At 50.4% G+C, this 21,287-nt stretch overlaps 1 protein-coding gene across 4 annotated transcripts in view; it reads left to right on the forward strand.

The window, feature by feature from the left end:
* Positions 1 to 446: 446 nt before the first annotated feature.
* Positions 447 to 21,287, forward strand: part of NFATC2 (nuclear factor of activated T cells 2) — a 158,269-nt gene continuing 137,428 nt past the window's right edge. For 2 of the 4 annotated variants that reach the window (XM_033411144.2, XM_012537826.3), the window contains exon 1: positions 447 to 928. Coding sequence is in view for 2 of the 4 variants with exons in the window: in XM_004282906.4 (XP_004282954.1) it covers positions 15,858 to 15,987 (130 nt within the window). In the remaining 2 variants the exon portion in view is untranslated. Of the gene's footprint in view, positions 929 to 15,607; positions 15,988 to 21,287 lie in introns of those variants that run through there. The other 2 variants (XM_004282906.4, XM_004282905.4) reach the window with 1 other exon arrangement.

Genomic DNA, 21,287 nt, shown 5'->3' on the forward strand with positions numbered 1-21,287 from the left:
ATTTATTTCTTTTCCCTCCTCCCCCTCCCCCCGCCTTCTCCCCCCTCCCTCCTCCTCCCCGTCAGCCCTGAGCACAAAAAATCTGGGCAGCCGGAGGCCCCGAGGGACTGGGAAGGGCCCCTGGGCCAGTGTCCGGGGGTCTCGACCACCTGGGGTGTTGATTTGAGCCCTGGGCGGCTTTCTCGGAGAGATGCCCGCTTGGAAAACGGGGGGGGGGGCGGGGGGGGTTGGGAGTCTTGGGCATGATTTATGCGAAGCTGCAGCGTGCTAGGGAGGCGGCGGCTGGAGCAATCCTTGCAAACAGCCTCCTGGAGCTCCTGCAAGGCCGACTTGGACACTCCCACGCCCCCACCCCCTTCTCCTCGCCGTCGCCCGCATCGCTCCCTCTCCCTGACTTTTCTCCCGAACAATCAGGGACTTGTGCTGGCGGCCGAGGGAGCCACGGAGCTGGCTGGCCGCGGAGGAGGCGACGTCATGGATTCCTGAGTGTGAAGTTTGCAGGAAAGCCCTTAGTTTTGGAGATGGACGGGATCCAGTGGTTTCCATGGCGCTGGATAAACAGGAGGAAACAGTGAGGGAATCCCGTTATTTTACTGCATTGAAAGCCTATAAACACGGAGCGCGGGGAAGGAAGTCGCGTTCCCTCTCGAGTAAGCCGGAGCGCCGAGCAGCGCCGACTCCGCCGCGCCGGGAGCCGGGAGCCTGGAGGCGGGAGGCGCGCAGCTCCCGGGCCGCTCGCAGGCTCCTCGGCCAGGGCAGCCCCGCGAGCATGCTTTAGAGAGGACGGCGCCCCCTTGGCTCCTGGTCTACCCAAACAGACCCCTCTCACCCCGCGCGCCGAAACCCCATCCCTTCCAGATGCAGAGAGAGGCTGCGTTCAGACTGGGTCACTGCCATCCCCTCCGCATCATGGGGTCTGTGGACCAAGGTAACTGACTCCCCCTCTATTCCAGACGCTTCCTCCTCCCACCTCTCAGCCCTTTCCCTTCTGCTCTCTTCCCGGGCAGCGCTTTCAGCTCCTGGCTGAGGTCGCGGGGAGGCCCGGGGACTCCGGTTTCCCAGGGCGCACAGGTAGCGTGGCCGGGAGGAGAGGCGCCCTCTCCCTGGCCAAGGAGGGAGACTGGGGAGCCGACTTCAGACCACTTCCCGCGGGGGCAGCGAAGTGTCCCAAGGCGGGATTCCCCAGGCCAGTCTGTCAAAAGGATTGTCCCCTCCATGGGACACCGGGAGGGATTCTCGCTACTAACCGCGGGCTGCTTAACTATTTCCGCGCTGGGCTTTTGACAGCGGATGCCATTCAGCTGTGTTATTATTATCATCATCATTTTATCATCATCATTATTTAGCTTTTTTTTTTTTTTAGGAGAACAGGCTTGGCATTTTACTATTTAGTAAATCTAGTAATGAAGACTTTGCTTTTTAACAGAGCAGCAGATGCTCTGGGACATTTAAACAATTTTCTTTCCCGTTTTTTGATGTGTCTCATGGATACAGTCCTCCAGCTCCCCCTTTAAAGTGCAATGTACCATCAGTTTGTTTTGCGATCCGATTACACTCTATATTCCGTATTTCTGTCTCTTTTTCCCTCTTCCTGGAGTTTGTCCTGGAATCATACAACTTGGATATTACGGGAGGGGCTTAACGTATACAAATATGATATGAAGATATCCCATCTGGCTGGGATTGTGGAGGGGTTTAGGCTGTACCCTAATGAATCTGACTTTAAAAATGGAAACCAGGCGATGTGATGTGTTTTTCAGAGGCCAGCCCTGCAAATAGTGGGGGGCACTGCCTGGAGGGCAGGGCTGCAAGAGTTAAATGAAATAAATATGCGTAGGAGGAGTTAGCTTCGTGTCATAAAATCAGAGTTGAATGTAGGTTTTGTGCTCTGCGTGGCTGATTAAAGTTCTGGCGGGGCGGGGGGGGGGGGGGAGAAATGACAATTTCAGTAAATAAACCTAAGGGGCTTTTTTTTGAAAACCGGAATGGGACCAAATGCCTGAGGTTAGGTAGATGGTGCGCTTTGCCACAGCGGACCTCAGTGACATATATTTTTAGTTGAGTTGCGCTTTTGAAAGCAAGACCCTGCCAGCGCCTTGAATGTTTTAACTAGTACCAGTTTATCCTGTTCTCTGCTAGTGGTTAAGCTTATGACATAATGGCCAAAAAATGTTACTAATATTGCATCACCTGTAAAAGGGATGCTCTGAGACAGGCGACAGATATATTAAGGACGCGAATTGGTTTTTATTGCCGTATATACTGAGACACAGTATTTGATGTTACGATGGTGGGAGGACAGACTAACGCCAAATTTAGGTCAATTCGGAGAGAGAGAGCGAGAGCTGGGAAGAGAAATTGGACGTCTGTTTTACTGTGTGATCTCACACAAGCTTCACATTTTGTTGACGCTGCTACACCTCTGCTCCAGGTTTGTGAACTTGGTCCTCTCTCAAGGTTTTGAAGTGAAGTGTGTGTATTCTGTGTGTGCATGTGCATCGCCTAGCCTCCCCAGCCCACGCTCATGTGTGCAGGGACTGTGAGAACGTGTGTGCCAGTTTGTGTGTCCACATGTGGGAGACAGGGCACCGCATTGTTCCTGGCAAACGACGCTTGGCATGCCAGAGCAACTGGGCACACAGAATGCAACTCCAGGCATCAAAGGTAGCTGGAGTGAGAGGCACTTCGACCGTGCCCTGCACTGGGGCCTCCTGAGGGAAACCCAAATGGCCCTTCAAACTCAAACACCACCACGAGTGTAGGGGCAGGTCTGAGGGTGCCTGCAGATGGGTGGGGTCATTAAATAGCAAATAGAAATATTTGCATGGCAAGAAAATACTGACCTTGCTGTGCAGTTTTGGGTCAAGGGCCTGGGAAAAACTGAAGATCTGAAAGAGGTGTGTTCAGTTTTATCTGAAGTGGGATGATGGAAAGTATTTCAGGAATAAACAAACCCGGGGTGAGCTCTGCTCACTTCCAGACCCGAACTCCCTGCCTTCTGCCTGGGTTAGGATTTCTGCTTAGCTGCATTGCAGCTGTGTGATCTTAGGCGAGTGACTTAACCTCTCTGGGCCTCAGTTTCCACATCTGTAAAATGGAGCCAATAATAATGTCTCCTTTAACAGAGATTGTGAGAGTCAGTGAGGTAGCACACGTAAAGCATCTAAAATGCTGCCGTGCTTATAGTCAACGCTGGATAAACGTTAGCTGCAATTCCTATTGAAAATGCAAAACAATAACTTGTATTGATATAGAAACTGGATTTCACGGCAAAAATTCTTTGAAGAGATGCAGTACTTTAAACCTTTCATCAAGGGACTTTATAACTTATTGGAGCTTCACAATGACACAGATTGGGCTAAGATTATGGCTTGTGAAGCCTCCATTTCCTTACCTGCAAAAGGGAATAGTGATGACCTCACAGGGGTGTCATGAGCATCGTATGAAATCATGCATATAAAACACTTACCTCTGGGCTTAACGTGCAGTTAATACACGCTGGATGTTATTATTTTCTGACAGTTGAGGATGAGAGCCAGCGTCGCCCGTGGTCACACAGTAAGTTCGTAGCACAATGCCTGGCGCACCGTAAGGGCTCTGTTGCCTTCCGTAGGGGTGAGAGCAGCCACATTATGAGTATGGACTGGAAGCAGCAGGGTGAAGTATTTTGCAAGTATCAAGCCTTTTAATTGTCAGGGCCACTGTACACCACAAGTGCTGTGATCAGTGTCTCCTTCGCAGAGGAGTGCAGTGAGGCACAGAGAGGGGCAGTAACTGGCTGAGTGCTACCTAGCGGGGAACTGGTGGAGACTGTAATTCGAACCCAGGCCCTTGGCCACATGCTCTGCTGTCTCTGGAACTTACTAATGTTATCATAATTTTTAATCACATCATTTGGCAGATGAGGAAACTGAGGCAGACCAGAGCCTTGTGCTGGGCTTTTTTGCCAACACCGTGTTGTTCCTTGACATATCCTGGAAGAGAAGGAAGTGTGGGAGGATGTGGGGCGTATGACCATCATTTAGAGACGGGGAAACTGAGGCAGCCACTGATTTGTCCCAAGCGGAGGGTGAGTCAGGGAGAGCTCCTTGCCTTGCCTCAGGGAAATGAAAGCACAGTGTTTCCATTTCCACTAGCGGAAGAAAAGTCCCCATATGGCCAGGAGGCTGTAAAGCCAGCTCTACTTTCTGTCCACACAGAACTGAGACCCCGTCCAAGGGCCCCTCCTCCTGGCTGAGCCCCTCCCTGGCTACCCAGATGGCCCCTCCTCCAGCAAGGCCTTCCGGGTCTCTCCTTCTCTTCCCAGAACTTCAGGGAGAATCACTTACTTTCCCAGATGCTCCTCCGACTGCCTTTACTAAGACTTTCCTCAGCTGGGTTGTAAGCTTCCTGAGGACAGGGCCAGGTCTCCTGTTTCTGTGAACCTCCGGTGGATCCCAGGTAATGTTTCTACACCCAAGACGTCAACAGCTTGAGATCTGAGTGAGGGGTTCAAATCTTGAGTCTGCCACTTGCTGGCTGCATGACCTCGTGCAAGTAACTTCACTCTCCTGTGCCTCAGTTTCCCCACATATAAAAAAGTGATAGTAATATTGGTTAATATATTGAACAACTGAAGTATCAACCAATCAGCACAGCAGGAGCGGGGTCCCAAGAGACTCCCCTGCTGGGCAAGGCTTTAACCCTTTATTTGCTGAATTGTAGAGAGGGTCTCAAGGCAGCAGAGGCCCTTGAAGGGGGGAGGACAGCCATCATTTACCAATCTATGGAGAGTTTCAATCTTTTAGTAAACAATATGAACCTCAAAGTACCCACTTAATTACTAAGTGCTGTTATTATTAGTGTACAATTCGTTAATTCAATATTTATCCCCCCCCCCACACACCCAAAACTCCAACCTAAAAAACCAATTACTAAGTGCCTCCCCACACATATTCTCATTGGCTGGCTCTCTCTTACTACACACATGAGTGATTATTTCACTTCTTAACCTGGAAGAAGCCAGGCAGGTTCCTAGTTTTGTTCCTTTGCTAGAACAGGAATTTGAGACTCCGACTGCCCAGACTAGAGAGGAGGCCTCCTCTGGGCTCCCCGGGCCTCCACCCTGGCGCTGCCCCACCCTGTACTCATCACACTGGTGGTCGTTGTCCGTGCCCTGTCTCTGTCTTCCTCCAGACTTGAACTCCGGGAACCAGAAACCACAACTGTCTTATTCACCCTTGTGGCCCCAGTGCCTGGAACAGTGCCTGCTACTTAGTAGGTGCTCAGTACTTTCTTTGTTCAATGGATGGAGGAATGAATGAATGAATGAATGAGGCACAGTAGGGGTGATATGACCTGTTAAGGCCACAGAATTAAGACTTAAACTCTGGGGGCTTCCCTGGTGGTCCAGTGGTTAAGGCTTTGCCATCCAACGCAGGGGTTGTGGGTTCGATCCCTGGTCGGGGAGTTAAGATCCCACGTGCCAAAAACCCAAAACACATAAAACAGAAGCAATATTGTAACAAATTCAAAAAAGACTTTAAAAATGGTCCACATCAAAAAAAATTATATAAAAAAGACAAACTCTGAAGCACGGTGCCATCTTTCTGGCTCACTCGCTTCTGCCTCCTTTGACAATGACAGAGGTTTTGACTTCCATGTTTTCCCACCAAGGGCTGGTGACCTAGGCGGGCTTCGTGCTGGGTCACCTACCAGGCACACGCCCTCGTGTTGTTCTCTGGAATGAGTCAGCCCCAAACAACAAAAACAAAAGCCTGCACTTACTGTGTGCCACGCATGTGCCAGGCCCCATCCCCAGAGCTTCCCACGGGCCGCCTCATTGGTCCTCAACCAGTTATGACCCCATCTTGCACAGGGAGGGGTAGCCACCGCCCCAGGGCCACATCGCTAATTGCAAAGCATGGAACCAATCGCGCTCCACCATGTTGATCCCTGTTAGGCTGAATAATCATAGCGGAAGGGGATCTGTTTTCCCTACCAGACACGTACTGTAGGGCCAGGCACTTTACAGATATTCTCTCAGTGGATTCTCATAAAATAACCTGAGAGGTTGGTACGGAATACGATCCTCCCATTTCAGGAGCAGGAGACCAAGACAGGGCGCGAGCAAGGCATTTAGAGGACAGAGCTGATGCCCACAGCTCAGCATTTAAGGGCCGCACGGGCCTCTCTCTCCTGCTTCCTGCAGCAGGATCACCCGGCCAGACGGTGAGCTGGAGAGAGGGGCTGCAGCCCCTCCAGGAGCCCGCCCTCCACAGTTTGCAGTGGGAGTTCCTCCTGCCTTCCACCTTGCCTTTCTGGGCCACTCAGGAGCTCCTGGCGGCCCCCATCCCTTCCCTTTCCGGTTGGAACCTGCCAACAGAGACTCATTTCCTCAGAGCCTCTTTCAGTGGCCAGAGCCCCGCCGGGTGCTTCTCTGGCCCGACGCTCCAGCGCTCCCATTTCCGGTGCGGCCAGTGCGGCCAGAGCCAGTCCGCGCCAGTCTGCTTACTCCCTGGCACGGTCCGCTTCTTCCCTCTGCCTCGGCCGTGCCGGTCTTTCCACCTGGGGTCCCCGCTCCCTTTTCTCACATCTTTCTTCAAGGCCCACCTCATTCCCATCTCCTCTTAGAAGCCCCCTTGACCATTTAATTCATCTTCATCGTTCTGAGCATCTACTCTGTGCCAGTAACCCACCAAGATGCTGGGGATAAAGCGAACAAGACTGCGGGTGTCTGCCCTCACCAGGCAAACAGCAAGGGAACAAACCAGGAATATCCAAGATAGTGTGGGGTGGTGCTAAGTGCTGGAGACCAAAATAGGGGGACAGGGCTGCGAATGACTCAGTATCTACGGGTGTGTAGTGCGTGGGTGTATGAGTTTCCTGTGGCTGCCATCACAAATTACCACAAACTGGGTGGCTTAAAACAACAGAGATCTACTCTCTCATAGTTTCAGAGACAAAACGTGTGAAATCAAGGTGTCAGCGGGCCGTGTTCTCTCTGAAGCCTCTAGGGCAGGATCCTTCTGTGTCTCTTTTAGCTCCTCGTGGCCCTTGGTGGTCCTCGGCGTTCCATGGCTTGTAGCTGCATCCCTCTACTCTCCGCCTTCTTCCTGTGTGTACGTGTGTTCTGTCCTCTTCTTGTAAGGACACCAGTCATTGGATTAGAGCCGTTAGCCCTAAGGACTTCATCTGAACTTGATCATATCTGCAAAGACCCTCTTGCCAAATAAGATCACGGTCACAAGTACCTGAGGTTAGGGCTTGAACATATTTTGGGAGAGGGAGATCGTTCAACACACAAGAGTAGGGATTGCTAGTTCACACTGCATGGCCCCCTCCTCTCTAAAGAGACGTCTTATTCATTGACCTCTGAGTGGTGAGGCATCTGCCTGTACAGGATCTGGGGGACAAGCATCCCAGGAAGAAGGAACAGAGAGTCCGGAGGCCTTGAGGAGAGACGTGCTTGGGGTAGTCAATGAACAGCAAGACCAGTGTGGCAGGAACAGAAAGGGGAAGAGGGGAAGTGTGATAGGAGACAGATCGAGGAAGCAAGGCAGAGCAGGACCCAGCAGGATCTTGTGAGCAGTGTGAAGTTCATTCTCATGGTAATGGGGAGGCGTTGGGGAAATTTGAAGCAGCAGAGGGTGTGAGCTCATTAGACTTTTCGTAGGATCCTACTGACCTTTAAGTGGAAAATGTCCTTTAGCCAGGAAAGAGTGGATACTTAGGATACAGGTGGGAGGCTAGGACGGCTACAGGTGGTGGCCTGGGCAGGAGATGACAGGAGCTGGGACCAGTGTGGGGAGGAGGAAGTGGGGAGGAGTTGGTACTTCTGTACCAACTGTCTGTAGAGTGTTCTCCTTTTCGGTTCTCAGACTGTGTTCCCTTGAGCCCCGGGGTTCTGCAGGGATGGTCCCTGTCTTTGGCACCTGAGGGTAGATGCTATTAATTTTGTGAATGATATGAACTGTTTCCAATGGGTCTTCCTCTTGGCCCAGCCTGGATTCCCCACGCCAGCTCCCCTTTCCCTCTCTGCTATCACTGGGAGTTATAAGACTTTTCGCAGCGTTTCATCTTGGTCCAAAAATGTCCCTTAGTGCATCCACCCTTAGCTAATAACCCAGGAACAGTGTGACTCAGTAATGAGTATCAGACTGGTGTGGGACAAAACCACTTCCGTGGTGGCATGTGTGTCTTCAAAAGTAACATCACAACCTACTCCGTGCCTTAGTTTCTTTAACTGAACAGCGGGGGTGATAGTAATCTTTACACATGGCGGGTGCTTTGAGGTTTGAAGATCATGGCTGTGATGCTCTCAGTGTATATAGAGCGGTCAGTTCCTGTTAGCTGCCATTTACACTATTATTTTATTGTTTTAAATTCAAGTTGTTACTTTCCTTCAGCCTACTAACCTTCAAGTGTCCTTCCTGATTGGGATAAATCCATTTCCTACCAAATCTTTGGGGTCTTTTCTGGATGACCTAGTTCAATCACTCAACCAATGAGTTCAGAGGGGTTTGTGGAGGACCTGCTATTGCAAGACACTGGCTAGGTGGTGTGGAGAATATCCAAGATATATAAGAAGCTCTCATTTGCATTTGAAAGTCAGATAAAGATTTTTTTTTTTCCAAAGTCAGATAAAGAGACAATTGTGTGTGAAGCCATTTACATGCAAAGGAACTAAAAGTTTCCATGAAGTCTAATGACTGTGCTGATAGAGGAGTTTAAGAGAGAGAGGGCAAGAGCCGATGCCATGTGCTTTCTGGGGGGGCGTGGGAGGGTGGGAGATGCTCTGGGGTGTGCTTGTGCTGGAGGGAGGCTGGTGGAGGGTGGCCTGGAGATCCCTGAAGTTAGCTTGCTTGTGTGCGTCACTCCCTGACTTCAAAGATTATGAAATCGACACAGATGTTCGAGTCTGCAAGACCAGGGCAGGAGAGAGGCTGGAGATGAGCATCACGATACAGGGGGTGCGGTCATCTAGGAAGACAGCCTGGCTGACAGAAGGGTGATGGCGGAGAGAGGGAAAAGGCAGATGGTTGAGAAATAGTTGTGGGGCTGGGCAAAGACTAACCAATGCTCCGTTCCCTAACTAATCCACCCTCTGCTGCCTGCCATTAAGGCTCTGATGCAGTAGAAGATGAAGCTCCCCTGGCAGAGGGATGGTGGTACCTCCTGTTTAATAAAAGGCAAGGACGGTAGTTTAAGGGCTAGGTGAGTGTGCTCTTCGTGCTCTCCTGTAAATATCAGTTCCATAAGGCAGAGGGGAACGCGCTACGAAGCAAGGAATGAGGAGGACAAACAAAGCCAGGACAAAGTAGGTGAGCAGGGCCTAGGGAGAAGGAGTTAAGAGCCTGGAGACCAAGGTCTGGAGCTCACGTGCTCACGGGGACGGACAGGGGCAGCTGCGTGGGGCAGTGGTGACCCCAGAGCAATAGGATTGTCTGAAGGAGGCAGCATCTACTCAGCCCCAGATGACGGATCCACCTGGGAATACAGACCCTGCGTATTGTGGCCTGATCTTCCCATTTTGGGGGAGACATCGGACACTTGGATTTTTAAATGAAACCTCTCAATTAAAAAACTGTTAGTTCAGATTTAAAAAAAAAAAAAAAATTACGGGCAAGGCCAAACATACCATGCCTGCAGGATGGGTTTGGCCGAGCTACTGCAGACCTGTGAGCACCCCTGCTGTCTGAGGTGGCATCTTCTTACAGTCCACACCTTGGTTTGGGTTCCGGCTTTTAGTAGATCCCTGCTTTCCTAGAGTTTTACCCTCAGTGCCTCTCCCGGGGGGCCGCCAATTTTAACAAACCGCCTTCAGCTAAAATTGCCTCCTGGAAATTAGTTACCTCACAGCAGAGAAGTCCTGTTCAGGTTTCAAAAGATGATGTCCATCATAGATTGGAGTGAAAGTCAAGTTTGAAACTGTCTTGTTGTTGCCCCAATTCATAAGGAGCTCATTCCTGGAAAATGGCTTTGTGCGGAGGCAACGTGGAAGGGGGCGCTGAAAAACTCAAGGGATCAAAATGAATAATATTTTCATGGAATATTTTAGAAATCAAAATTGATGCAAAAAATCCAAGATGAACCAAAAATAGAAATATTAAATAAAGACGGGATCAGCATTACTCATCTTCCCTTTGCTTCAGGGTCCAGTACAACTCTGCACAGCACTATTACTGATTCTGTCTTTATTCGAAATGTAACGATTTTGCTCACCATGGATTTTTTTTGCTCTAATTTTGATTTTTAAGAAACATTTCATGAAAACGTAATATATTCAGTTATTGAGGTGTTTGGTGCCCTCTTAAATTTTGCCTCACTCGCCTCACTCTGGTTCCAGCCCTGGTGGAGTCAAATGCATCCATCTATAAATTAAAATATTAGCAACTAGGGTGGTAATCCCAGGATGTACTTAAATTGAGGGGAGATCGCGTTTTGGAATCTGGTAAAGAAAATTCCTACTTTTCGGATTAAACACGTTTCAGTGCCTACTTATAGTCAGGCTTTTATTGCGATGGGGGTTGTCAGGATGTGGGGTTCGGAATGAGTAAAAGATGAACGTATGAATAAAACATGCTGCAGAGATAAGGGCTATGAGGAACGTAAAGCAGGGTCACGGGACAGAGGAGGCCAGGGGATGCTGTTTTTATGGGGATGGTCATGGAAGCTGACATTGAGCTGAGGAACGAACAAAGCAAGGAAGTGACAAATATCAGTGGGAATAGTAGGTGCAAAGGCCCTGGGGTGGGGTCGTGCTTGGCATTTTCAAGGACGATCGGGGTGGCAGAAGGGAGTCAGAAAACGGAAAATGGCAGGAGATAATACCTAAAGGGAGCTGGGGCAGGGGTGGTTTATCTAGGACCTTGTAGGTCAAGGTGCTTGTGTTTAATTCTCAACTTAATGGGAAGCCGTGGGAGGTTTATCGGATGTATATTTTGAAAGGATCCCTTTCTCTGCTCCATGTAAGGGCCAAAGTGGAAGGGAGGAGGGAGGAGGGAGACCAGGGAGGAGGCTATCATACTCGTCCGGGTGAGAGATGGTGGGGGGCTAGGATTGCTGGGGTGGGAGGAAGAACAGTGAAGTTGGTGAAAAACGGTGGGATTTGGGTTACGTTTTGAGGGTTTTTGATTTGCTGAGAGTTTGCACGTGGGTGTGAGCAGACGCGAGGAATAAAGGACTTACTCCTTGGTTTTCGGTGGGGGAATGGGATGAATGGGAGGGTGATATTTGAGCTGGGAACAGTGGGAGAGGAGCGGTTTCAGAGGATAACAGGGTTGGTTTGGACACGTATATTTTGAGGGGCCTGTTGGATGCCCACATGGAGATGCTGGGTGGACAGTGGGATATGTGAGCCCAGATTTCAGGGGAGGGGTCCAGGCTGAGGCTAAAAATGAGCTTTGTACCAGAAGGGGGAAAGGAGGGCAGAGCTCTGCGTTGGCGGGGGTCCTTCCAGGGCCAACTTGAAGGGGCCTCAGGACTCAGAGCCACCTGGAGTGGGGTGGGAGGGCCCCAGAGGGTGGTGCACCTCAGGTATTTGTATTCACGTGCAATGCTGCCTTCTAAGAGGTAACCTGGAAGAGGAAAAGAGATAACTCAAGGATGAGAGTATGCATCTCATGTGCTTCCACTGTTTTCTATCTCAGCTGCCCTCACCATAGTTCACGCCCTATTTTCTCTTGCCTGGATGACTGTATGAACCTCCTAATTGGTCTTCCTGCTTCAATACTCGCCCCCTGCAGTTTCTTCTCCACGCAGAACCCAGAGCAACCGCTTAAAACCCCAGATATGATCTTGTCATGTATGTGCCTAATACACTTGAGTCATTCCTCGTTGGTCTGAGGTCCAAAATTCTCCACACGGGACCTCAGGCCCCACTCACCCCCGAGCCTTACCTCACACCATCTTCTTGTCCGTTCCTGAGCACCTGCCACTCCAGTCTTTTTTCAGTTCTTCCAATACGCCCTACTTCCTCCTGCCTCAGGGCCTTTGCACATACTTTCCCATCTGGCTGTTAGTTCTTCCGCTCACTATTCTCTGGCTAACTTCTACTCAACCTTCTGTTCTCAGCTTCAATATCACCTCCCCAGGGAAGCCTTCCCTGAATTCCCCGTCAACATCAGCTTTCCTTGATCTAAGCTCTGTGGCATCTTCTTTCCTTCCATGGCGCTTACCTCAGTTTGTAATTGTACACTAGAGTAAATGCTCTTGAATGGAGCTGAATTCCTGGGCCAGGGTCAGACGTGTGCTAGGAGTTTCAAACTCTCAGTGGCCTCACGAGCTTCCCATTGCACTTTTATTGGGGAACCCGGAGAAAAACTAAAAGGCTAGGGCCTCCGCGATGAGGCCAGTGGCAGGGCAGAGGGAAGGTTGACAGAGCTGCACTGTCAAGACCTCTATCCCACCCCCCAGCTTCCTGCTGTGGCCTCTGAATGCATAAAGGTCATGTATTCTGCCCCCAGCCCTTGCTTTGAACGACACAAATTATTTATTTTGGAAATGAAAATATGCCTTCCCCCACACCCAAGCCGCACCCTTCAAAGTGGCCTTTAGAGAAGAAAACCCTCTTACTTCCCACTGCTCTAGCAGAAACTTTGTTATGGGTCAGGGCCTAATTTGAACCCCTTCCCTTAAAGAACTATGATTTGGTGCAGATCCTAGAAACTTTAAAAATATATCCACTGTTCAGAGGAACAACTTAGACAATTAGAGTGTTATTTAGAATGTCCTGAACCATTCTCATAAGACTGAAGACTTTGTAGCAGTTTATCAGTTGTAAAGTGATTTTTACCTTTATTATCTCATCCTATTATTGGGTATCTCAAGAGGATATCAGTTGGGGGTAAGAATTTAGATTCTTGCCCAAACGGTTGGGTGGCCAGAGGAAGCCTCAGGGAGGAGGGCCCTTAAAGAGAAATATAAGGATCTTATATACACGAGGACAAACTCTTTTACCCATCCATCCATCCATCTACTCTCATCCATCCATCCATCCACTTATCCATCCATCCATTTATCCATTTATCCATTCACCCATTTGTCCATCCATCCATCCATCATCCATCCGTCCACTCATCTATCCATTCATTTATCCATCTGCATATCCACACATCCATTGTACATAATGCTGTGAATGAGGCACTCATGACCCCTGCCCTAATGGGTCTCATAGGCTAGTGGAGATAAAATTCTCCAATTGGCCAAGCCTGGATCATTTGTTCACTTCTTTGCCAGGGACAGCTGGGTTGATAATTTTACCAAGATTGTATCAAGAGTAGTTTCCCAAAGGAACACACTGGGGTGTTGTTATCAGAAGAAGTGGGGAATGATGCCAGGGAGGCAAAATCAATAGATGTCCACTAGATTAGAGGCATTTAATCATCACGGATGGAGGGATGAAAAGGGACACTTGAGGATGACACCAGCCTTTCTCCTTTTCTATATCACAAGGACTGGTTGGTTCCTTTGTTTATCCCTGACCAAGTTTCAGGGTTTGGATTTTGAGTCCTGTCATAGGGACCCAAGAGCATCCATCTCCTTCTAGATACTTGGCTATAAGCGTCGCAGCCTGGGTCACCTCCTCTCCTGACCTGAATTTATCAGCCACCCCTAAGATGCTTGTTGGATACACCCAATATACGTATGCTTATGCTTAGGAAACAAAGAAGAGGATTTGTTTATGCTCTGACAACCAGAAAGTGCTTCCCAAGACTCTGAAAGTTCACAAACCTTGAGCCAGGCCCAGGACCCTGGAATGGGGTTTGTGTCTCTATTAGTGATTCTCACCTCGGGCCACACATTGGAAGCATCTGGGGGGCTTTCACGCAGTACTGATGCCTGGGCCTCGAACATTCTGATTATAACTGGCCCCTCCTGGGGCCCAGCCGTTTGAAGTGTTGGAACAGCTCTCCAGGTGAGTCTAATATGTAGCTTGGGCTAAGAGCCACTGGTCTGAGTGCAATTTGGAAAGCCCTATTCATTGCTGTGTCTCTTTGCTAACAGGATAGAAACATGATGAGGGTAGAGACCATGTCCTGCTGATGGCTGCATCCCCAAGATCTGTAGCAGTGCCAGGTACCAAGCAGGTGTCCAGTAAAGATCTGTGGAATGAATGATGATTGATAGCTTCACACAAACCCCTTAGCGGAGCAGAGATGGCTCCCCCTGAAGAGCGCATCTTCTCTATACTTCTGGCACGTGGGGAAGGGTTCGAGTCAGTCCCCAGCTGAGATCAAGCTGTAGTTCTCAGGGACTCCTTGAACCTCTCCCACCTACTTTTCTGATCCAGCGATTCTCAACACTGGCTGCCCTTTAGATTCATCTGAGGTCATTAAAAAAAAACCCCAGAAAACAGCTTTGGGTGTTCCAGTTCAGTGAGTTTGGATTGAAACGTGGAAACAGGCTTTTTTTTTTTTAAAGCGTCTCAGGTGATGCTAACGTGCCATGAGGGTTGAGGCCACTGCTCTCATCTCACCGTTTTTACCTGTGAGTCTGTTTTCTGACTTTAGCTAACTTGGTCCGAGACCCCTGTAAGTGTTTCATGGGGGGTGGTAGTAGGTTCTTATGTACTGTTCCCCAAATGTACCTGTTCATAACATTCACCTTGGGTGCCTGCTTAAAAATACACAACCGTGAGCCTTTACTCCAGACTTAGGGTTTCAGAAGCTCCAGTGAGGGGCCTGGGAATCTGTGTTTTTAACAAGCGTCCAGGCGTACTTGTCACTTGCCAACCTCTCCACCTGCACTGCCCTCCTTCCTGGTCTCCCACACAAGAACACCTTCTGGCTCTTACTTTCTTTTGGTTCCCACCGCCGGAACACTCTTCCCCCAGATCCTCCCATCAGTCTGGTTCAACCAAATGCTACCTTCCCAGAGAGGCCCTACCTGACCACCGAAGTGACCAAAGCCTCGTGAACCCCCAGCCTTTACCCTATATCTCTGGTGAGTTCTCTCCTGACACCCTAGGGGGATGATCTTTGCTCCCCTGTTTATCTCCTGCATGACTCTTCCCCCACCAGAAACTGAGCCCCAGCAGTGTCTGGTTCATGCTGGGTCCCCGGCACCTGGCCAAGAGGTATAGATGTAAAGGTGGGACTTGCGCTCTGAGAGTATCTCTGATTCTTTCCCAGGTCCTGGGAATTGAGTTCAGGGGCACTCAGGTGACTGATGTATGTGAAAATCATGCCACAGCTGTGGGCAGAGAGGCACCTGGAGACACGAGTCTGCAAGAGAAGGGCGTGGGTGCACTCCCTCCCCCCCGCCCCCTTAGATTAGAAAAGAGGAAAAAGTTTGGGATCAGCCGGTCATAGAGGGCAAACGACAAGAGGCTTTCTCATCTGGAGGATCCGGCAGGGGCGCAGAGCTCACCGCGGGGAGGGTAGGAGCAGCGGCCGCACCAGAGCGCCTGGCGGTGGCCCCGGCGCGTTGCTACGCGCGGTGCCCGGGTAGTGCGGCCGGGGCAGTGCGGCCAGGGCCAGGGGGCGGCCTCTTTCCTCCTGGGCCCGCCCGCCACTCCTCCCCTCCCTTCCCCCCTCCCTCCCCGGGTCCCTGGGTGGCGGCCCCGCCCCCGCCGACCCGGCCGCGCTGTCCCCGCCTCCCCTCTCCCCTCCCCGGGCTGCAACAGGTGCCTCCCGGAGCAGGAAGCCCGCGCCGCCGCCGCCGCCGCTAAGCTCCCGCAGGAGCGTCCAGGACCCGCTGCGCCAGGCGCGCCGTCCCTGGACCCGGCGTGCGTTCCCACGAGGGCAGTGACCCCGCCGCTCCACCCGCCTCTCCGCCCCGCTTCCTGCCTCCTTCGCCACCCCCGACGAGGGCCCAGGAAACAGCCGAGCCTGCCCTCGCCCCCGGCCCGCCGCCCTCCCGCCGCTCTGCGCGCCATGGACGCCCAGGAGCCGCAGCCCGACCCCGACGGCGGGGGCGCCCCGGGCCACGAGCCTGGAGGCAGCCCCCAAGACGAGTTCGACTTTTCCATCCTCTTCGATTATGACTATTTGAATCCTATCGAAGGTCGGTGGAGGCTCGCCCCGGCTTGGCCTCCGAGCCCGGGCTGGGGCTTGGGCCTGGACAGTGGACACAGGGCCCCGTTTTGCCCCACGTGTCACACTTACTGGGGGGCCTGTAGCGGGGCGGGGGTGCCTCTCCCCCCGGCTGAGAGGGAGGGCGCGAGGCTTCAGGGACTGCAGCCGCCTTTAGGGGGCGCTAGGCTCACTCTGCCGGGTAGGGCGTTGGTTTCCAGTTACTTCTCCCTGATTGTCACTGGTAGCAAAGCCAAGGGTGGCAGGGGTCTCAGCTGGCCTCTTGCCTGCAGCTGGTCGTCAGAGGGCAAAGGAAGCTACTGGTTTGCCTTTGGAGGGAGGAGATGAGGAAGCCAGAGAATGGAGTTCGTGGGAAGGGGCTGGTGCAAACAGAGGGCAGGTGAAGCGGATCCTCCCACCTCCGGGCACCACCGCGTGCGAGCCCGTCGTTGGGGACTTTGTGTTGACACTGAGGAAGAGGTTGTCTGTATCTAATGCTGGAGGGTGGTTTGACTTAATCTTAGGCGGCCGGCCCATTTCCTCCCTCGGGTCTGCCGCTGTGTTTGCACATCACCCCCATGGCTCAGTGTGAGCTTTATTCAGGGATCCCCCACGCCGCGGTCATCATGGCCGTGGGCGGTTGTGGATTCAGGAAGATGCAGGCTGTTCCTGCCTCAGCGACCTGTCGGTCTGTGCCTTCAAGTGCGCTCTGCGCTGGGGACCGGGGATTTCCCCAGGCTGGCCCGTCATTTCACGTGTTTAACAGGAGCCTTGGTCAGAAGGAGAAGGTGGTACACGCAACCTCACTGTATTTTTCTGGTTAGCAGGTTGTCTTGGAAAAAAAAACAACCCAACTAGGCTTCCTGATTTTGACAGCCTAGCCCAGCCAGTGCTTATTGAAGTCTCTGGGGCAGGCCTGGTGGTAACTTCCAGATGCACTTGGGCTTGGCTGCATTAGGGAAAGCAGGAAGGGGTTGTGCTGCCTGCTATGTGTAGGAGGCCTTTTCCAGACTCTCCGGGGCTTGCTGTTTCCCAGAGATGCTGGGTTAGGCAGAGAAGTTTGAACTTTCCTTCCACAGCGTCTTCAGGTGAAGCTCCTTAGGTGAGGGGCTTGCTTTGATTTCAGAGACGCCCTCGCTCGGATACCAAGTGAAGACGGTAATTCGTAATTATTCTCTATTTTGGCTGGAGGTGGAAATAATTATCCAGCCAAAGAGACGGGTCTTCTTGAGTTGCAATCCGGAGGCCATCCTTTGCTTTGAAAAGATACAGTTAAGAATCTGCAAACGATCCCTCTAGCATCAGTGGTCTTGCTGTTTGTTGAGATTAAACTCCTGTTTTGCAGGGAACTAATACTTACACCCCTCCCAGATTCACAATCAACGATTTTTTTTTTTTTTCCTGCAGTGGGGGGAGATTTCCGGGGAAACAGTTTCCAAGCCAAATCCGATGGGAGGTGCTTTTTATAGTTTTTCTTAGCAAGGGGTGCTGGTGGCTGCCAGATGGGTGTCTAAATGACCACAATGAAGGCCCCAGAATCTATTTCTTAAAAATAAACTTTAGTTTTTGGACCAGTTTTAGATTTACAGAAAAGTTGTAAAGATAGTACGGCAAGTTCTCATATACCCAGCACCGCACCAAGCCCCCTATATGATGAGCATCTTACAGTAGTTGATACATTTGTTATAAATTAATGAGCCAATATTATGATACAGTAGTATGGACCTAAGTCCGTACTTTATTCGCATTCAGACTGTCGTTTTTTATTTTATTTTATTTTTTTTTCATGAGCTTGACAGTTTTGAGGAGTACTGATAAAGTACATTGTAGAATGTCCCTTCAATGGGGTCTTATGTTTTTCTTATGGTTAGACAGGGCTATGGGTTTTGGGGGAGGAAGACCACAGAGGTAAAGTGACCATTTCCATCACATCATATCGAGGGTGCCTACTGTCAACATGATTTATCACTACTGATGATGGCCTTGACCACCTGGCTGAGGTAGCCTTCGGCAGGTTCCTCCACTGTAAGGTTCCTCCTTTCTGAACTGTGCTCTTTGGAAGGAGGTCACTGTGTGCAGCCTCACTTGAGGAGTGAGGCATCGTGCTCTGAAATCTGTAAAATAATGACCCCTTGCTGGGAAGTCGGCAGCACAGAAACATCATGGCTCAGGAAGAGAAGGGATGTCGGGAGCCTTGAGAGGCTAAAGCGAGCTGTACCAGATGTGGGTCTGGCTCACCCAGATGTTAATAGCAGTCCCCTCTCTCTTCTTCCACATGATGGGTCTCCCCAAGGGCCAGCACTAGCCCTTATCTTGCTACTGGGCTTTGTCCCAGGTGACAGTACGTTGGTGACGCACCTGAGGTGTTCTGCTTAACTCTGGGCGTGGGCTTGGCGAAAAACCAAAGAGGGAAGGGGACTGCTCGCGGGCCAGATGTTGTCAGAAGTTGGTGTCGGCACTTAGGGAACTTGGGGCAAGTCGGGGGCTCATTTTATGGAGACTGAACGTGTGGCAGGTGTTTGTTAGCTCGTGTAGCACCCCTCCGACCCTAGCAGGTAGGCACTGTTGTCACCCTCATTTTACAGAGGAGGATGCAAAGGCACAGACAGGTGAAGGAATTTCCCCAAGAAAGCAGGGCTGGTAAACGGCAGAGCTGAAATACGAACCTGGCTGTCCCGCTCCAGAGCCTGTTTTCTGTGCCTCGTTCCCTCTCTTGATGAGAGACACATGTAAAGCAGTTTGTCAGGGGCCTGGTACCATGCAAGACTGGAATTTAAAACATTTACCAACAGAGTGATCTTGGAAAAATCATCTAACTTCTCTGGACCTCTGTTTGCTCAGCTGTCACGTGACTGAAATGATAGTGCTCACCTCATGGTGGTGTTTGCCTTGAATGGCTTAACCCACTTAAATCAGTTAACACAGAGTGTGATTTCTTACTAGCTTTTTACTAAAGCCTTGATTTTGTTAATAGAGGTGTTCAGCAATGTGAGTCATTATTCATTTACTCATCCATCTAACTATTGAGCACCTATGGTGTTAGATCCTGGGGATATAATAGGAAATGAGACTCAGTCCCTGCCCTCAATGAGTTAGAGCCTCTAATTGTTTTCTCTCGTCTAATTGCATTGACTAGTACCTCCAGTAGCATCTACCTGGTACTGGAAAGTAGACATCTTTGCTTTGTTCCTGACCCCAGCAGGAGTACCTTCAGTGTTGGCTTTGGAATCGAGACATATGTATTTAATTAGGTTAAGGAAGTATTCATCCATTTCTATTTTCATGAGAGTTTTGATTAAGAATGGGAGTTGAGTTATGCCATAGACGTTTTAGCATCTCTGGAAAAATATGATTTTATTCTTCTAAGATCACTTATATTAATAGATTTCCTAATATTGAAATATTCCTGGTATCAACCCCACTTGCTCACTGTGTATTATTTTCTTATGGTGATGGGGCCGGCATCTACTGGATAATATTTTGTTCAGGATTTCTTTTAGCGGTATGTATGAGTGATATTTGTCTGTAATGTCCATTCTGGTATGCTGTTAGGTTTAAATTTCTTTCCTTCTCTATGTTCAGGAACGGCATGTGTATTATTGGGACTATCCAGTTTCTACAGTTGCGATAGAATTCCTCTGTGATGCCATCTAGATCTGGTGCCTTTTATGGGCTGGTTCTGCGATAGCTTTCTTGATTGTGTCTATGGGAACTGGTCTGTTTACGTTTTCTATTTCTACTGGAGTCAATTTTGGTAAACTTTATCTTTCTAAGAAATTATTTCCCCTCTCTGGATTTTCAGATTTATTTGCCTAGAGGCATTCAAAGTAAACTCTTATTTTTTTTCTACTGAGGGAGAGAGCTAAGTATGTAGTAATATTGATAGAAAGAATGGGGACGGGACTATGGGAGTCCTGACCAGTGCTACTGAGCCCACCTTGGAGGGGAGAGGTGTGCTGGCTGTGATCAGACAGATCAGAAGTTTAATTTCTTTGTGTGTGCTTGTGAAGTCAATGCATTCTTACTTCTCCCAACTTGTAATACACTGGGAGAGACGGGCTGGTCCTGGGGACACCCGGTCACCTCCCAGAGGTGCCAGATCTCCTCCGGGCTGCGTTGGGACTGACATGTCAGGAGCGCTTGCTTCTAGTCTACCTCAGTGGGTCTGGCGTGTCCCTCCTCCGATTCCTGGTAAGCCGATGCACGTGGCATTAACTTTGACCTTTCAGAAAGGAAAATGGACTCCTGGTCATTGCTTGTAAAGTTTACTCCGGTGATCCTTAAACTTTTCGGGTCACAGCCCTTTGAAAGGCTGATAAAAGCCATAGATCCCATACGCTGTAGGAGCACACTGCAGATGTGCACACCCTCCTGCACGGCTCCCCCCTCCACAAATCCCCACCCCACCAGCATCCCCTCTGCCCCCAGCGCACCTTTTACACCATTGCCAAGTACAGTCACAGGCCCTGCTGGAGCCCTAACGTCCCCTGCACTTCGACTCAGGGCCACCTGCTCCCAACCCATTCACAGGGCACAATTTAAACCTCATTCTTTCAGCACTCCCTCACTGAATGCTGGTTTTGTGCCAGGCCCTGTAGGGGTACAGAGACGAATGAGATGTGGTCCTGCCCTTGCCTGGCCCCCAGGCCAATGTGGGCCACAGCCTGGTAAACAAATTGGGACAAATGAGGTGCTGGGATATAGTATCATGGGGTTCTTTTTTGGTGCTTACTATAAATAGAGCTCTACCCTAAGCAAGCAGTTCGCTAAACACATGTGACATTCAGAGACGTTGCCGTCTGTGTCGAGTTAAGGACAGGCCTTAATAAGCTTGCTTTGTACAAATAGTGTCTCCAGGTGCAGCTGGAAAGGTGAAATGAGGGCTGAACTGAGCCGCGGCCTCGTCAAGGGAGTCAAAAGGACTAGGGAGAAAGTTGCCTTAATCACGCTTTGCTATTGCACACATGCCATCCCAGCTTCCAAATTAAAGGCCTTCTGTTCTTAAGGTGGCCTTAGCTTCTGATCGGGAGTAGAGGTTCTTAAAAATCTTAAAGCTGTGTTATTTGAGTTTGTTCCCAAGGCTTTTTAGTCCTGTACGGTGATGGGGTTGAATAAATTGGAAAAATGCAGCATTGGTGGCCAGTGGTCCTCAATCCTGGCTACACGCTAGACTGTTCCAGCCGTACCCAGGACCGGTGAAGTCAGACTCCTTGGGGGTCAGTTAACTTTTGCTGAGAGTCGTTGAGCGGTACATGGCAGGGCAGGCCTCGAACCCAGGCAGTGAGGATCCCA

This window comes from Orcinus orca, chromosome 16 (genome assembly GCF_937001465.1).
Source record: "Orcinus orca chromosome 16, mOrcOrc1.1, whole genome shotgun sequence".
Classification (NCBI taxonomy): Eukaryota; Metazoa; Chordata; class Mammalia; order Artiodactyla; family Delphinidae; genus Orcinus; species Orcinus orca.